At 40.1% G+C, this 19,692-nt stretch overlaps 1 protein-coding gene across 1 annotated transcript in view; it reads right to left on the reverse strand.

Moving 5' to 3' along the window:
- baiap3 (BAI1 associated protein 3) overlaps nt 1–17,012 on the reverse strand; it is a 36,580-nt gene extending 19,568 nt beyond the window's left edge. Inside the window, exons 1-3 of the mRNA XM_020705199.3 lie at nt 16,752–17,012; nt 6,447–6,592; nt 320–407 (exon numbers count right to left, since the gene is read on the reverse strand). Coding sequence (XP_020560858.1) covers nt 320–407; nt 6,447–6,583 — 225 coding nt within the window. The 5' untranslated portion in view covers nt 6,584–6,592; nt 16,752–17,012. The remainder of the gene's footprint in view (nt 1–319; nt 408–6,446; nt 6,593–16,751) is intronic.
- Between the last annotated feature and the right edge of the window lie 2,680 nt (nt 17,013–19,692).

Consider the following 19,692-nt stretch of genomic DNA (forward strand, 5'->3'; position numbering starts at 1 on the left):
GTGGATCCTCTCTCTGTGCTGATCAGGATCAACAGTTTTCGGAGCTGACAAGCGGCAGTGTTGAGTGTGAAGTGATGACTTTCTTTCAGCGAAACGTCGCTGCTGCTGGCATTGGAGCCTGAGCATATTCATGGACAGCAGCTTGTCACAGCTGAGTTCTCAGTCCTCTGAGCTCCCCGTTTAACCCGCTCCTTCTGTCCACGGACGTCATAGCGACCGCGGTGGTGGGCCGGGAGACAGCTGAGGTCCGCTCGTGACACAAACTGTACATGTTTGAGGTGTGCAGCAGATGGATCGGTGGGAACCGAGTGTGGGTTACCTCCACCTGGGCGGCCCGCATCATGTTCTCCTGTTTCTGCAGGATGGCGTTCATACGCCCAAAGAACTCCAAGCTCTCCCCTGAAATCCTGCCAACAAGAAGGAGGAGATTGATAAATAGTCTGAAGGGTGAAAGAAAAAAGTAATTTCTCTATAAAATATTCATGATTATCAATGGCAACCTCAACATTGAACGTGTGATCAGTGTCTGAACTACTTGAGCGTGCCCCCCTGCAGGGTTCTATCATCTATCAAACTGACTTGGTCCTGCACTCAGTCATTTCTAAATTTTTACACTCTGCATGACTCATGCGATTCTGCTTTGATGAGTAGGGCTGTGTGCAAAATGGAAATCTCTGTTTCCTCCAGGTGCGAGTGAATCCCTGGACTCCCACCAGCCCGGGTTGTCATGGTGACACCGGCATATTCGGGGGCAGAGTTGCCGGCTGAACACCTTGGGAATCCCCCTCCGAAAAAGGAACTGCACCCCAACCTCTGCCTCCTCCCGGATCTCCCAGCGGGGAGGCCCTTCCTCCTGGCCTGTATGGAAATGAGCGCGCCCCGATGTGAGCTGTAGCAGAACCGCCGGGATCGGTTGCCGTGTCAGTCCCACCCTCCCTGCTCCTGCCCTCCTCCTAATCTGTCAGCCAGCAGCATCACATTATCCAGAAGAGCTCTCCACAGAGACCCAGCCCAGTCTTGTCTTGGCGTCATGCAGCCCATCCTGGCAACCCACCGACCCCACACAGGGTTTGTGGTTGCGGGGGTGGAATGGCAGCCATGTGTAGGGGAGCCGGCTCAGAGTTGCTGGTGCTGAGTCCATTCAAACTTAAATTGGCTGCTTTAATCCCAATTGACTTAAACTATGTGGCGGAACAACTATGAGGGTCTAAAATAATGTTTTTAGTGTTTTTAACATCTTCTTGTGGCATTTTCTTTATGAGGATGACCTATATAAAGAATATTAAGCTCAGAATTGCATTTCTAGGTATTTTTGGTGTTTGTACATCTTTGTTTTCCTCCATTTGAAACAGATCATATCCGTGATGTTGAAAATATGCCCACAAGCTCCCCCCTTCGCCCCATTCTGATGCATCCACCTGAAGACAGATAGACCCATGTACGTCTTGGTTTTCCTCGTCTAAGCTGGCATCTGGATCTTAACTCTACGGCTGAATAACCCCTATATTGCTTGACATTTTTGTTGCACTGATAATGTTAGTTTGGGCATGTGAGGGGCTGTAAGCTAGTGGGAAACATTTAACCTAATGGGTAACAAGAATCGAGGACAGGCTTACTCTGTGCCAACGATCCTGCCCGCAATTTAGAGGTGAATTTTTTCTGCAGAAACCCTGTACTACAAAACGACACAGGTTTTGATGTTGGCAAAAAATGGCTTAATCGTAATCAAAGGCAACTGGGAACTCTTTTAAAATATCTCAAAAGATGATCGGAGTGGGACTTTAACATCAGGGACTTCTCTTATCGATGATGGTCTGGGTTCCTTTGGTGTCCAACTAAAGATCAAAAACCAGAAAAAAAAGATTTAACGAAGAAGAGTAACAGAAAATGTTCATATGGAGGAAACTTTTTCCAATCTCAGTTTTGCTCATTTGATCTAAAATTCACTTTAAATCCCAGATTAAGCCTGAAAATCTAACCTGAATCATTATATCCAGAAATCTCTGGTCTTCCTGCACACCAGATCTTTTTGAGCTCTGGACAAACACAAGAGTGCAGAGACTGGTCGATGCAAATAGCAGGCTGACTCTTTAGATTTCATAAAACCATACGTAGATATATAGAATGAACATTTCTCTTTCAGCTCTTCTTTTCACTGTCTTCAAAACACACACACACACACACACTCAGAAGCACAGCACCAGAATAACAAAATGATTTGATGTTGCTAGGAAACAGATCTCTATTTTTTCCCCCCTAACTCATTTTATTATAATTTATTTTCAGAATTCATCCAAATGCTTCAATCACGATTTCCTGCATGGAGTAAATCAGATGAAAAGCATAAATAAAAACAAAAAGCTCGCTGCACCTCTTCGTCTTCTTCTCTCCGTTTAAACCACCGACTAATTGAGCATCTAAAGGTGACAGCAGCCCCCCTCCCTCCAATTTTCAGCATTATATGGCAGAGCATAGATAACAATTAATGCTGTCGACATCAGTCTCATCTCCGGCATGACAAAGAACTTGACGTCTGTTTGCATTCCAATGAAACAGAATGATTTTTTTAATCTGACTCCTTATGGCTGTCAGCCAATAAGGCTGCAGCTTAAATCATGACCAAAGGTTACCCCCCCCCCCCCCACCAACACAAAAGATTGTTTGTTTTAATTAATTACATGTTTAAATAAGCAATATAACATTTCAGGAGGATAGGCGTCGGTTTGGATCAAAAAAGCCCTAATTATAAGACGATTCAGGTGAATTTGGCTCCATCAATGTAAATCTAAATTCTACTGCATACAACTTTCACAAAAATTCTGTTTTTTGAGTATTTTTAAAGACATAAAATCTGACATATCTGATGAGCGATCAATGCTTGTACTTTATTCAAGATCTCACAGCTGATTTGACCTCACAGAGCGAAAACTGAACCATCCACCTATGAAACAGCTCCATTACTGCACAATGCAGGAGGCTGGGAACCATCAAAGGACTTCTTAGACCTGACTGCACAGCAAAAGTAGATAATTAAGGACAAAGGACTTTGGTCAGACAGGTAATCAGCAAGCTGGTGGTCACTGTGATTTGGATCTTTGCTTTCGCAGAGGTTGCACTACGACAAATCGATGTGGTGAAGTGGCGTGAAAAAAGACGTTCGAAAAGGAATACACCTGAGGACGCAAGCAGGGAGCTGAACTTTCGACAATAGTCATGAACTTCTACTTAAAAAGTCACTTTCTGATCTAAATAAATGTTGTTTTGTTACGTTTAAGGAGACAGTAAATGCATGTTGTTGAGCCTTCGGGGGGTTTTAAGGAGACACAGCAGAATGAGAACACTTCACCTCACTTGCACTTGTGACCAAAAACACCAGACGTCTGCCTCGTTTCTGTCTGGGAGAAGCAACTGAAACCAACAATTACTTTGTAGAGGGCTTTTCAAGTATCGCTCTAAAGAAAAAAGTAATAAAAAAGAGACATTTGAAGATCTTCTCTTAGACTTGACACGATCGAGATTAGCTGAAGTTCAGATCTTGAGATTGGGTCAAGCATCAGAAAATTTGCCTCAACAGGAAAAAAAATAATAAATATTTGCCCATTTTTTCTTTCTGACATCTGATTTGAAGATATGCAAAAGTTTTTTTATGACAAACTTTGAATAGAAGTGATGTTTCTATTATCGCATCATGAGGCAGCTATTTCCGGCCAAAAAAAGTATTAGCGCCCGGTCTAATTATACATAAATAAATAAACAGTGCAGAGGCGAGGAGTCTGAGAAATCATTGAGTCATCTGAGTGATAAATAAATAAAAAGGTGAGAGCTGGGATTCATCTAAAGAGCTTGAGGTATTCTGCATGACAAAAAAGCCTCAATATCGAGGAGATGGAACCTTTAAAGGCACCCAGATGCGAAACACGGTCAAATCAGGTGTGAAATCTCAAGTCCACTGGTGCTGAGAGAGAGTGAAATGAGCAAACAATCGTGAGCAGGAATATGAGTTCTAATATAAAGCCCTGTGGGGTTTTATACACTCAGAGGTATGGAGCCAGAATTTGCTCCACTGAAGGTGACGGTTCGGCTGCAATTCTCCGTTGTCTGCTCGGCTCTGACAGGCGATTGTAACGCCGGGTCAACAGCTACAGACGGAGCGGCCCAAATCCACCTGACCTCATTTGCAAATTCTCAATTAAAGCCGGAGTGCAGGCGGGTCAGCCGCAGTCTGACTGGATAACAAAGATCAACAGCCTGCCTCTAATGATGAGCGCTCCGGCTGAGACGCAGCAGGAAGGCGGCAGCACCGGGGAGCCGGACTGGCAAACGAGTGGAAGGTGAGATGCTGTCAGCTTGAATCAAGTCTATAAGCAAGAGCACATTTGATCTGCATAGAAACACAACTGCGTTGCGTGAAAATTGAGGCGAAGAGACATAAATGACTTGAAAAAATGAGCCCTTTACGTAAATCCAAAGTTTACCGATGAAAAACAGCATCCGACACCTTCCTCCGTGGTAAAAATAGCGACGTTGTTATTACAAGTATGAGTTCGCTTTATGACAGCAGGCTGTGTTTGGGTTGCTATAGCAACCTCAGGTTCACAAGATGACTTTTGGCTTCAGAAGAAGAAGCTATAGACAAAAGTAAAAACTTTTTTTTTAAGGAAAAATGCAGAAAAACTTTACCCGCTAACCCTGCAACAAGTAAAAAATCTTGCTGCAAACAAACATGGGGTTATAAAGCAAATACAACATTGCAAAAACTAATTCAATAAGTTCCTATTCCCCCAAAACTGGACATTGGGATGTTTTTAACAATAAAGATTAAATAATTAAATAAGAAATATCAGCAGCTAGGAAAGTGTTTTTCTAAGTTTGGGAAATGCAATGGATTCCAAATGGAAGAAAAGAGGGATCACAGATTAAAGATCACTCATTGAGAACTTTAAAGTTACCTTTCGCCGCACATGGCATGTGTGGCGCATTTAAATATGCACCAAACATGGGGTTTTTGAATGCACGTTTAGCATATAGTGTTCACACAGGTCTGTCACAGGTCTGATGCTATCGCATGTACTCCCAGTTGGAAGGGGCTGGGAGCAGGGCATATCTTGCTCCAGTCTTTTTCTTTCACAGCTCAATTCCTATATATCTATATATGAAAGACATGGTCTCATATACTGTAACTCCAGCCATGCACACATTAATTTCTCCTTCACGATTGATTTTTTATCGTTTGGCACCACCTTGTCATGAAAATGACCTACTCTGAGTCCCCAGATTGCTCAAATTTTAACTGGTTTAACTTCCAGCTAGTGTTCAATTGCCATGCGTTTTGTACGTACAGCCCAAAAACTGATCTAAAATCTTGTGTCGCGATGTTTGAATGCGAGAGTTGTGAACGTGGAGTTTTGAACATGGACTGTTTTTGGTAAACAGGTTTCCGAGCCTGGTGTGAATGTAGCATTAGGTTTAAGTTTTCAGCTTCAGCTACATTTAGTGTGGACACTCTTTTGCAAGAACAAAAGCTAGAAGAAGAAAAAAAGAAACTTTGTCACAAACGTTACAAAATGTCATCACTTTCAAGGTTGGGGTGTTTGAGATAAGTTTCGAGAGGAGGTACTTGAAAGAAAATCAAGCTTTAACTTAAACTTAACAATTTTTGTATTTCTCATGAAAGAAAGGATTTCAAATATTCAGAGATTTATTCATAGATCAGCTGTCATGTCAAATTTCATAAGATTGTCTATATGTTCCCATCAAAGTTTAGTTCAGACACAAAACGCCATGCAGACGTAAATGAGTCCTTGCCTTGTGGTGCTCAAAGGCGCCTTCCCCACTCGGATGAAATCAGCAGGCATTTGGGCATCACACCAATGTGCTGTGAGGCTGAGATACAAGGAAGCCGCATTTGCTCTCCCTTAAGAGCCTGCCTGTGCATGTAATGACGTGGCTGACAGGTCCTTTGGGACCAGGCGGCTTTTGAATGGCCCTCGCCTCGCAGCGAGACACAGCCTGGCTACAATCCAGACACATTTGAAACCATCTGCTGACAACAGTTTATGACCTGCAGCTCCAGCGGGATGACCAGGGAAAAGCAAATAATTAAAGGGTGCAAGTTATCACCTCAAAGCTTGACTGGCTTTGTTTTCAAGGAGAAGCTGCCATCATTTAAGCAGCCATGACTGACTGCACTTAAATTTCCAATCAAATGGCTCATAACCTGAACGAATACTCATCCTAACAGGCAGCATTCAAGCAAACATGAGTTGTGAGGGTTTTTGTCTCTGTCCAATATGGGTTTTGTTCAGAAAAATGTGCCCACAAAAAATCCACTTGGTACCAGCATGCTAAAGGAGACTGAACCAAGCAGCATCAGGACGGACCGCATCATCTCCTCTCAGACCATGAAGTCACGAGCGAGTGTGTCTGAAAGCACAGCAGTGACTCACCTGCGAGGTGACGGCTCGGGACTCTGCGTGAGGGGGCTGCCCACAGTGGGAGGGGGCGGCTCCCGTCGGCTCCTCAGGGACTGGCTCCTCTGCACCTGCCTCATCACACTACTCTTCAGGTCCAGCAGAGTTGTCATGATGCTTCACTGGAAGCAGAGGCAAAATGGAAAAATCAAGACAACGGCAATCTTTTATTCCACACCAACTATTGTTAGAATTTATTTACTTATTTTTAAACTTGTCCTGTCCAACAGCTGAGCAAACAGATGAAGGCCTCTTGTGTTGGACATATGTTACTGTTACAACATGGGGTTATGAATCTTCTGACACACAAGGTGTATATTTGAATAAACCCCTTTTGTAATGTATACTAAACTTCATTCATTTGGATTATATTTGCAACAGTTTTTTGTTGGACCGGACGGAAAAGAAAAGGAGGGAAGAAGAGAGGGGGATGTGAGGGTGATTATGGAAGGGGGTGGGGGGTAAAAAATCATAAAGCATCATAAATATTTCTATTGATATTATTTTTAAATAAGTAATTACATTTTTAAATTCAGAATCAATTTATCAATTTAGAAGTTAAATATATAAATATGTATAGGTTAAGTACCATACTATATTTCAATCTGGAGTATTTTGGAAGGTAAAAAAGCAGAGCATCCATTTTAGACCCACTTCAATCATCAATTGATCTACTTATTTCCCAGTGGTCTTCAATTTATGATTATGCTATTTTTAGCCAAAATCAGAAAACCTTTTTCCTCTGAGTTGTGGAAACAACTCATTAGGAGAGGACTGTTTGCAAAGTGCAACCCCCTTCCCACCCATAACTGAGAGCTCTCTGTTTACATGCTCTCCCGCTAGCTTACCGCTCCTCACACCCCCAACCTTTCATTACCGGGGCAACAAAAATGGCGTTCAATATAGGAGCTATCCAGCCGTACAGTCTTGAGCTACATGCCAGCTCAGACGAGGAAAACGAAGACATACACATGGATCTGATCTAGTCATCTACAGGTGGATGCATCAGAATGGGCCGGAGCACGGAGCTTGCAGCTCACCCAACATATTTTCTACATCATGAAAAATGCTCTTTTTTAAATGGCATTTTTGTCTCCTAATGATTGACAACAATTAGAATAAAAATACTCAAATTCTAAACAGTTTTTAGATAAATTTTCTATGTGATCATGCAAAAAATACCACAAAAACATGTTAAGAACACCAAAAACACAAATTTCATTTGAGTGGGTCTTTAAGAAAATATAAAGAAATTAACCAGTAAAAGGAATGACAAAGTGATTATTTAGGCTAGCTCATGTTAAATTACTATTATTATTTTATTTTTATCTAAGTTTGAAACATGGTAGATGTCCTCCAGACATTTATTGAGACAGCTATTCCTGGGTTATTTTTTTCTTTAAAGTGTGCCAGAGACCTTCCAAAGATTGGCACTGTGTTGCTAAGCAATTCAGTCAGACTGAGTAGGTCATCGTAAGGACCACTTGCTCTAAAGTGAATTCCTACTTTGGCTTTAGGGAGCATTCTGGGTGTAAATAAATTTAATAACAGTAACCAATCTCCAAAGACAAAAAATAAAATAAAAAAATTGTTACAATTTTCTGCCTGGAAGATAAATATGAAAATTATTTTCCTTAATTTTTTTTAATGCCATTTTTTTGCATTAAATCAATTAGAATCTCAGGTCACAGCAACCCTTAGCTGCTAAAAAAACAAAACAAAAAACAATATATCAGGCTTGGATATTATTTGTTAGGGCATTGCCCTTTTTGTGTTTTTTATTTTTTGTAAATGTCAGACAAAGACCTTTATTATATAGGATGTGCAGCCTCCCACCTTTTATTAAGACTTAGTCCTTTAATCACAACAGAAAGGTGGATGTCTATAAATACCAGCAGCTCATTATTAACACCTGCCCCCTCTCCCAAATGCACTGGAACAGGATAAATATTTGAATATCTCTTCTTAAGTTTGCATCAGAGCTTTTTTGAAACAGATTTTCAATTACAAAAGGTGTTCATGAAACTGAGACTGTTGGTGGCGCTAAACAAACAGCTGAATGCTGCACAATTCAATTTAGTTAAATGATCCCACTTCTTTCTTAATTTAGCTTTAATGGCAAAAATCTACTTAGCTGATTGGAACAAAAAAAAAAAATCATTCATCATTAGTGTTTCTGGGGTAGAAATAAACAAAGTGCATGACGAAAACAGAACGCCCTGCCTTGTTAAACCTGCTGGTAGATTGAGGGCTTTTTCTAAAACGGCTTTTCCTGCAAACCTGCAGAGTGTACGACAAAATGGATTCAGTAAAGCCTCCTTCCAAGAGAAAATGTTGTCATCTATGACAAAGCTGAGGCTTGGGCGTCAGAGGGGCCTCTGCTGCAGGAGAACGATAACAAACATACCTCGCTATGGATTTGGAGAAGGTGTTAGTCACATGCAAACCTTGGCGTCTTTTTCCCTTGGGGAATGAGATACTATTCCTACTTTTATCTAGCAGTGCATCTTAAATTCATGAATATTTGCAGTTTTTAAAAGGGGTTTCTTCATGTCAACAAAGCTGTGCTCTCCTACCTGCTGAAAACAATCTAAATGATTAATATTTTTAATTTTTTACTGTGCCTTTGAGTAAAATTTACTCAAAAACTCCCCAAAACTTGCATGTATTTAGTGCCCAGAGAAAATGAATTTGCAGACATAGTGACATAATTACCCCCCCCCCCCCCCCCCCCGCAAAAAAGTGATCACATCACAGCAGGCAAAACCGTCAACAACATTAAAATACAAAGAAAGTTTGAAATGATTAGGTGATGCTACAGGACCCACGGCTTGGTGGCCATTATGTGGCAAAGTGAAGTAGTTTTCACATTTTCCCACAATTTGGGAAAAGAAAACTTTTGTTGGAGAGATCTTTTACAAAGTTGCACACACATGCTACCAGCACAAGTCTACAGCCAGTTTCGTTGACCTTTGACCTAAGGCTGAGGGAGCCATCTTGAATAAAAAAAAAAAAAACACCTTTAGTAAAAGCTACAAATGTAAATACCTCCAAAAAATTTGAATCGATCGCCTCATAACTCCTCGAGCATCATTGGGAGCTACTATTTGTGCTACTTGCAGCTTTAATTTTACGTTTCTACGTTTATTCAAAAATTAGTCATAGTAGACAGTCTTAAAGATTTACAGTTACACACAGATTGGTGCATCATGGACCGTTATGAAAGGGGAGTGAGTTCGGTGTCCTGCCCAAGGACACTTCGACACGTTGCAAGTCAGAGGTTCAAACCAGCAAAGGCTTTACCATCTGAAACAACGCTCAGCCCCGCCAAAGAGACAGAGCACCAAAAGAGCGAAATGACAGCGACACGACAGACACAGGCTTTGATTGATGGAGAACTCCTTTTAGAAGACAGTCAAACCATCCTCAGATCTTTTCAACACATGACAGCTCACGTCTGCACCTCTCAGCCACAAAAAAATATTCTGCAAACGGACCATATGGGCTGGGAGTTCGCTCTGACTATTCCACACAGCGGAAGAATCATTAGTCACTGCAATTAACGAACGGTAACAGAAGACAATTAGCTTCTGGAATCAGTGAGAAGACAGGCTGTGCCGACGTAGTATGGAGAAAAGCAAATGCCAATCTTATAATGCTTCTTTTTTTTAATGAATTAAATGAATCAATTCTTATAATAATAATAAAGGGGTCAATTCTATATGTAAAAAATCGAAGGAAGGTGAGGGAGGGGGAGAGTAGCTGGCAGAGGCACCATGACAATTTGCATTTTTGAAAACATGATGTAATGAAATGCTTGAAGGTTTAATGTCTATTTGATATAATAAGTATATTTTTTCACATTAGATGTATATTTGAGGCTGTTTTCTAAAAGCAGCCTATTTTATGAGAGATGTGAATCCCTCTTTTTCACCTGTTTTTGGATGGCACAGTTGAAGGACGCCTGTTTTCAATTACAGGGCGAACAACAAATGGATCCAGCAAATGAAACATATTGGCCGGTACGAGTGAAACCACTCAGTTCTCCGGGCCAACTGCTCGCAGTGAGCAGAATGCACTCTGCTTTCCAGCCTGCAGTGTGCCAGGAAAACGCGCTTGGAGTTACGTTGAGCCAAAGAACAGTCTGTCACCAACCAACCAGGCTGTCATTGTTGAAGTAATCTGCCTGGAGTGTCCCCAGTTTGTTGGAATAAAGTGTCAGGACTCACTCACTGTCAGATATCATCAATCTGACATTTCCAGTGATCCACAAAAAGAAAGCTGAGTGGAATTTACCCCATTTTCCTGACAACATGTGACAACAGATTAGGTGTAAATTTAACAGTTCTAAATTAGTTTTTTATTCAATTTACCTTCGTAAAAGCCGAAGCAACATGTATTCATTGTAGCTAAATCCAATGTAAACACAACATTACAAACCACAATAAAATGGTCCATTTAGTTGAGTGTCTTCTATTTCGTGTAAACACACATTTACGCTAATTATTCCTAAAAGGAGTACATTTGAGGGTAATTTTGGAATATTTGACCAGCTAAAAGTCTGTGTTTTTCCAACACATTTGGAGTCACAAAATGTAGCAGCAGTTTCAAGGAAGCCAAAATGGACGCATTTTGAAGCTGGACAAATGGCTTAAACATCTGACTCAGATGGGGGTTCAGACAATGAAAAAAACGGGAGCCAAAATTCAAAGTCGGACGTTCAGTGGAGACATACTTGAGGTATCAGCATATTAGCAGACCCTCCTGGGTCTTTGTATTTTCTGGCAAAAAAGGTTTGCAAAGTCGGTGCATCTCCAACAACAACAGAACACAAAAGACTCTGAGTTTGAAGGACAAAAGACAAACAGAGCAAACAAACTTTTGTCTTGTCAGGAATTCAAATTGTTTGAATGCTAACATGTCTGTGTTTAACAGGCAGTTTTTGTATGATTAATTAAAAAGCTTTCAGGGTACCGCATATTTAAGGAATAAAACATGATCAAATGTAAACATGCATGGACTTCAAGATCTGTCTCAACTCGTATCCATCAGCAACAAGAGAAAACCAAAAGAGCAGACCACATATCAAGTGCTCAAATCATGTGGAGTGTGGAATCTGTCAGTTTTTGCACATGTAAAAATCTTAGTTTTGATTGATCTAAACAGCGTCCAGCTAAAAGTCTAACTCCTCTACATCCTAGAACAATGTTTTAAGTACAAAAGTTAAATTTGACTTTCAAAATATGTCCCAGTGTTACCAAAAGAAGTATTTTTGATCCATAAAATTCGATATATTCTATTAATATGCTCTCAACAAGGTCAGCAACATCAGTCCAGCTATTTTTTTTACATTTTCTTGCTTGCTCCTGATTCACGACGGAAATCCTTAGAAAGACAATTTTAACCTTAGATTTCTTCAGATATGTCCTCCATCATGAGGAAAATGTCCCAAGAACATGTTAAAAACACCATAAACACACATTGGTGTGGATCTTTAACACTTCCTTATCACACAGGGTTGATGGTTGTCTATGGGCATCGTGGCCTTCATTATATCAAACCAAAAGCAAGTTATTTGGAGTGCAATGGTACATTATTGTTTCTACATGTTTGCATGTTATTAAATAAAAACTAAAAGTGCTGACGAATCTGTTAAAGGTTGTGAAAATCTAGACTGTAATTACAGTGGTTAAAGTAATGGAGATTCTGTGTGATCTGCAGGAAAAGCCAGGCGGTTTTGGGGTCAGAGGATCCCACAGAGATATGAGGCGCTAGGTTTTTATGAAGGCGCATTTTATTTTGGCGAGTTTCTCTCAGAGTGAGGTGACGGCCCTGAAGTTTTTTCAGGAGAGCATGAGCCAAATACTAATTCCTCCATTTTTTTTCCAGTAGAAATGTTCAAATGTGTTTGTTAAGTGAAAACTAGTTATGTGATGTTTTCATTTTCATTTTTTCATTTTCAGAACTATTTACTTCATCTCATCTGGTAGTTAGGGAACACAAACTTTTCAAAGAAAGCACATTCCTTGGAGGTGTTTTTGATGAGAGACGCCAAAACACAGCTAAAATTGACCGGCTGCTGGTCATTTTGTCACGAATTCAATCAAAAACAAATCCTTAGTGACTTAAATGAACCCGTTCGTTCAAGCTGGAGGAGAAAAACACATTTCAAGACCCATTATTCTCCAAATTTGGTGTCCCAGATTCATTTTGTTTACATGTAATAGGTGTTTTTGTGTGATTCTGAAAAAATACAGAGTTAATACAAGACATCAATTTGTCACCTTGACTCCACCATGGCCACAAAACAAAAGTTACCCAGAAAATTACTGATTTTTTTATCAGGTTTCTTGAATATGGATTCTGTTTTCACCCTGTTGTACTTTCTTTTGTCGGAGATCTTCAGTGAGATCAAACAAAGTTTTGGAACCTCTCCTCCAACCCTCACAGGCATAGCGTTTCTATGGTGATTCCTTGTAAGTATTGCACCACTGATTAATGAATTAGCAAACTCAGGATGAATGATATCTAATGGCTAGCCAGGGAACACCTTAACATCACCCTAGAAGGCCTGGAAGAGATGGCTGATGGGAAGAAGGAGGTCTGAACTTCCTTACTATGACTGTTTAACCCCAGACTAGAAGAAAAATGGACATTTGATGTGTCTATGACAGAAAACGGATTTCTACATTTAAAATTTAGTCGTTTTGGAATAAAGGGCACCAAAGGATTATGGGTACAAGAGTGGCATTTAACTCTATACCAGATATTTTCTTTCATTTTTCTGACATCTGATTGGAAATTTAGGGTGAATATTAATCATATTCATGCTATAGTGACATATATTTTTAAAATCCGCTTTCAGCATTGCCTACTGCTCATGTAGACTCTGTGATAATAATGACGTTTTTCTCATTCCAGTGCATACAAAAGCTTTACATCTCTATAAAGAATGTTTAACCTCAATATTCAAACTTTTTTAAAAGCTTGTAGATCATTAAAAAGTATTTCAACTTACCTGGAATTTGACTTTTTTGTGTCGCTGTCCAATAAACAAAGACTGGAAAATGAAAGAGCCATTAACTTTAGCTTTGTTCAAACTGTTTAAGGGGATACATAGTTTTTAAAGTAATATATTCTTAGTATTTTTTTTTAATGAACATGTCTAGAGGTTGCCCACCGTTAGCTTTATGTGGAGCCTCCAAACAAGACGTGAAACATTTCGCTAAATCTATGAAGCTTTTCCTCCACATGGCCCTCAGATGGTAGCCATCTCTTTTAATTCCAAATGATGGAATGGGTTGAGTTTGAAGGTGTAATGCATTTGATGGATTTCTTGAATATGGACTAACCTAGTTGTAATACAACGACACAGTTGCCCTTTGGTGCTCACTTAGAAGGATGGAGTTCTAAATGTGGAACACAACTGATATTTTATTCATTTCAGCAGGGTTTATCAGTGGGACAGGGCAGAGTGCGCTTATTATTCACCTTTAATAAGGCATTGCTTCTGGAGTGTGTTTACTCACAGTGGCTCTGTCTCTCAACTTCTAATAACTGTGTCACCGACAGAATAAAACCTGCTGTGGAATTCTGTCATTTCCACTAACCTACATAGCATCCCGCGCTCGCCGACCGCCAGCAGGCTCTGCGGAGCAGCTGTCTCCCAGGTGAACTCATTTCAATTACAGGGGCGGATTTCTCCCAGCTGGATTTCACACTGTCTCGGGCGTCAACTCACGGTGACAAAACGGGGCGACGCGCCGCCATCGCCGGGACACCGGCTACCAAGGAAACCCTGTCAAAGCTAGGTAAATGCCTTCCTCGCTACGACGGTGCCGAAGTCGCGCCAGGAAGACACTTGCTTACCAGTGTCTCTCCTGTGAAAGCCAATGAGCCCTGCAGCCAAAGTCGACTTGCTGATGGGGATGGAGTGTCTCTATGGTAACGGTAGAGGGAAAGGAGCTGGTAAATACAGGTAAATGGAATTCTGCAAAGGCTATAAAAAAACCCTCCTTGAGGTTGCAATCTGTTCACCTACAGGCACAGGTTCTACTGACAGCTTCAACAGTCGAAAGAGACAACAAGGTTTGTAATTCTGCTGGTGTCAGTCATCCAACCTAAGTGGCAATGGTTAATTTGCACCTCATAACTCCTCACTGCTGTCACTCCTGATGCATAAATGCAAGGACAAAAACAGAATACAAATCCTCAAGGTGAAAACATTTCATTTTTCCCTTAGTGATTAATAGCAGCTTCAAACAGACACATTGGTCACGTCTTTGGTGCTTTCTTTACTATTCCCCCTATTAGCTGGATTTAATATATTACATCTCTCCCATTAAGCAAAAATAAAAGGAATCACTCACAACCTCTTTGCGTGCAAACCGCTGACAGTTTGCGTAAATGAATAAAACAAGACCTGCACTTAATGATCTTCATATTCCTCCAAACTTAATTTCAGCTCCGCAGCCAGAAGGCAGGCACATTCAAATCATTTCATAACTGGATTAACCGGCAGTGTTGCTTTCAGGGTGGGGCAAAAAGGCCTTATCATTGACCATTAATGCCATTAGGTGGCCGCCCCCTTTGGGACACGCGGGCCAAACGAATGAAGCTGCCAGGTCGGTGTCAACTCTTTAATGAGCTTTCCTGAGGGATGGGTGTGCAGAAAAAAAAAGTTCAGCCATAACCACTTAATCTATAATCCAGCTGAAAAAAAGTCTGTTGCTCAGACACATGACAGGCACTTTGGCTGGAGAATTGATTGCTGGAGAATATCCTGAGGAATTGATGATTGCGAGCTTTTGTAAAGTGTCTGCTGTGCAGCCAAGCAGGAGCAAATGACTGACAGGAGCACACAAGATGTAAAAACTGGTACAATGGCACCAAAGCCTTGCAGATAATACATCCTTTGTCCCCCTGATAACACTCCAGAAGTAACCCTCTTGTTGGAGGGGGGAAAAAAAAAATTGCACCCATTGAGTCTTTCTGCAGGAGCAAAAATTCCACCTCCGTAGTTTACATAAAAACATCAGTCTGCGTTTGTAAGACGCGGTACTTCTAAGACGATGCTCTGAAGTCATACAACTTCACACGCACTGACTGTGATTAATGGCAACACGAGTAGCCGACTTGTACTGCACTGCTATAACCTTTCAGTCATGCCTCGTTGCATGTGTTTTTGCAGACAGGACTTGGAGTAATGACCGAAGGGCTACCGTTTAATACAAGGTTGAGATCAATTCATGACTAATGGGTTTATAATGACGAGGCTAAAGTGGTGCTTTGACCTGCGTCTGCAAGAAAATAAAAGGCGAATCAGAGAAATTACAACCCGCAGATCTGTAAAATCCAAACATTTACAGTAATTATGTTCGGGGAAGAACCGATCTTCTGCTCTACTAGCCTGCAGCTTGATTTGTTTTAGGAATAATGGAAACCTAATCCAAGATAGTGTTATCCTGAATTCAGACAGGACAGGTAAAGACAATGAAATGTTGGGACTGTCAGTGGGTGGGAGGACGGAGAGAAAGAAAGGTTCAAGATTGATCAGCACCCAGCGTGAGGCTCGCTGAGGATTGTAGGTCAGCCGGTGAAGTGGCTGCAATCGCATCAAGATCAAAACGCCCCAAACCTTTGTTCAGACGGCGGAATGGCTGCCGACGACCTGCAGACCTGCAAAGTTGAGGGGCAACCCCAACTGAGAAGCAATTTTGGCAGGTTTATCTTAATGCGATGCAATGCTGCAATGTGGCGTGGAGGCTTTTATTTTTTTTAATCATTCCTTTTCCACCCACATTTTCTTTTGCTAGATTTTTTTTATATTTAATTGATATGTGGTGCAACTCCTTAATTGATTTGATTTACCTGAATTGATTGTCTGGATGGGACTGCTGTCGGTCGATCTCCCACCAGACAACTTGACCTACTGATCAAGCCTCAAGCATCAAGTGTGAAATCTAAATGAAAAACTGAAGTGGAACTTCAGTATAGTCCGCACTTCAGTGTGGACTGTGCTGCAAGTCAGAGTGCAGCAAGTCTGATTCTGGGTAATACAATCACATAAATCACATGTGGTGGATCTTTAATAAACATCAGGAAAAACATGAACTTTCATCAGCCTCAAGAGGAACACATTTAGATTATTTTATTCTTTTTTTTTTGCATCAACAGGTGTCAGTTTGCATGCGTCTATGAAAATCAGCACATATTGAATCTGTTTAGAAATAAATGTTGTATATTATTTGAATTATTTTTTTATGATAAATTTGCCCTTACCTCAATATACCTGTAGCTCTTGACAGTTTTCCAGTGAGTGTTTATTTATTTTTTTGCCTGCTGCGTATGGCAGAGTTTTCCCGGCAGTCAAAGCTGTGATCCGCGCAGCGGCGTGGCGCTTCTTGCTGTGATCGTGGCGCAGTCAACTTAAGAAAAAACAACGTTTGGATCTTTTTCTAGACATGGACCACAGACAAAAGCTCATTTTAGCCCCTCGAATTGCTTTCCTGGGCTCACGCTCCCCGATGCTTACCCAAATATGGCCATAGGAAGTGCATGATACTTCACGTGCCTAGTTCCCCGTCGGAATTATTTCAACTAAACGAAAGAGTGAAACACGGAAAACTAGATCCTTGAAAGGAAATATACTCGAATTTAAATAGTTAGAATGCGTTAACAGCTAAGCAAGCTAATTTCCTGTTTTGAAGTTGAAGATTGTTTTTTTTAATAAGGCTGGCTTTATGTTTTCTATTGATTCAAACAAACGGAAAATGAGCATTGTATTGTTATAGATTTAGTGCTCTTAATAACTTCTAAATATGTACACACACACATTTTTGTGTGTCCATCATAGACAAACGGTAGTTAAAACATCGTACTGTAGAACAAAGAATTTTTTTTAACAGCACAACTTTTTCTTAATCAATTTAAAGTGAGTTTTGGATCACAAACCGTTAAAAATGCGCCAAGAAATCAATGGATACAACATAGACCACTAATTGAAAATATGCAGGAATAAACGAGCTGCACCTGAAGGCATCGTTTGACTGTTGCTGAGGGATGTCGCCGAGAAAAATCCTCACAGAGGTGGGAGAGAGCAAGTTCACCTGTCAATCAAAGACCCCCCCTCCTCATCATTTTTTTCCTTCCCTAATTAGCTAACAAGCTTTTGACACTATCATCCTATTAAAGCCTGACTTATCGGAGGGAAATTAGAACTGTAGCACAGTGGTTTAAAATGTATGAAAATGACTAAATAAATTCACAAAAATAAGACAATAACTGTCATATTTAGGTCTGTTTCCATGAACACCGCATTTTCAGAATTGTATGCAAATATACAAAAATATAATATGCATGAATTAAACAAACTCCAAGTGATGACCCAGAATTCTGCTAAATATTCACAGACATGCTCTGGGTGATGCTGTGCAGAATTAACAGAATTATCGGCTGAATGATGTAAAAATTGGATTTTTTTTCCTACTATCCTTTTTATTACTTGTGTCCCACATGCAACAACGCTCGTTGTGACTGAATATTTAGTTTTGTTGGATAATTAACGACTATAGCTTTGCAAATTAGGTGAAGGTGCTGCCTTAAGGAAAATAACCTAGATCCCCCCCCCCCCCCATCCTCTGTATCTTGATGAAGAGAAGTAAAGCTGTAAATGGTAAATGACGGGGGGTGTCCATTGCTTTAAGTAGGCATGTGAACATTAATTAAATGGCTCCAGGGGAGGGGGCGCCTTTTTCTAAGTGTAGAAATTATTTCACACACGACTACTGTGTCAGAAGGTCCATGCATCATCTCATCCTTTGGAGTTATTTATCATTTTCTACAGTCTAAAGACTCCTTATTAGTGCATAATGCAAAAGCCTTTTAATAATGGGATTCAGAAAATACTCTTTAATGAACAAAACTAATTAATTACACATATCTATACTCATTTGCAAAATCCTCATCAATAATGTTTAGAGCAATTTGAGTAACTCTTTGCATTAATTAAAATGTTATTATTAGCAATTAAGCCTGATGATGTTTGCATTTTTTTAAGAAATATTCAAGTTTTTTTTCTACTCAAATAAATTGTTCTTGATTTTATTTTCTGATCACAATTTCAATATTTTTTTGACTTGATTATTTATGTTAAGAGATGCATCAACCGCACATGCGGCACAAGCTCATGAGGGTTGACAAAAATTTGAATTGCACTAAAGGAGACAAGGAGTCTGAAATGCAACACGAGAACAAATTGAAATACAGCTCTGCGGTTTTGACATGCTTTTATATTACTGTAACATCTCAAGCAGGGGGGCTTTTCCTGTGTTGAGTGAGAGAACATGTGTGACCAGTTGCCTTGTTTCCATGGACACATCATTAGAGAACTTCCCCAGCTGGTTCCAACTGCTTGAAGTGTTGATGTCAAACAGCAAGTGAAGGGTCTGGCCATCACACTGACAAATCCAGAAATGGCTTTCTACAAGATGGGATATAACAGTGTGTTTACATGACTGCAAATTCTGTTTTTTTTTCCTCCATCTGCTTTTTACTCATTTGGTTTCTGAGCAGTTTTCCCCCCCAAAAAACAGTCAAGTAATTTTGAAAAGAAAAAAATACATCAGGTGAATAATATTAATTAAAAAAAGAAAAAAAGTCTCACATATAGAAACCTTGTAGAAACAGTTAATTAAGTCTAGTTACCATGGGAATCAACAGGTTAAGCAGGAGCCAGGTTATGATGCTATGAAGCTTTTAGGTGTGTAATCGGAGAAAAGTCTCTAAGGAAATTCTAACATGCATACAAAAAACAAAATCTTCTTTAAATGGGTAAGAAATCCTCTAAATAATAGCAACATTTGTTGCATCTCAAATTCCACAAAAAATAAAAATAAAAAAATAAAACGAGTAGGTTTGATTCTGATGGGGTTGCCACAGTTTATGACACAAAACTAAGGTTTAAATGAGCTATAATGCATTTTTAGATTGATCAGCAGTCGCCTCTACCGTGCAGATTCTCATTTTGACATGGTTTGCCATCTAATGTTAAACTTATATGATGTTTTTTGTTTTTTTCACTTTCACAATCTTGAAAAGAAAATTGAGATGGTTTGGAGATGGGTCAAAGATATTTTGACACTTTAGAGTTATTTTGAGGGAATATTTTTTCTCACAACATGTTTGAAAATCATTCAAATGAAGGGGGAAAAGGAGTCAGACA

This window comes from Oryzias latipes, chromosome 8 (assembly GCF_053564925.1).
Source record: "Oryzias latipes strain Hd-rR chromosome 8, Olatipes_Hd-rR_3.1".
In the NCBI taxonomy this organism is placed as follows: Eukaryota; Metazoa; Chordata; class Actinopteri; order Beloniformes; family Adrianichthyidae; genus Oryzias; species Oryzias latipes.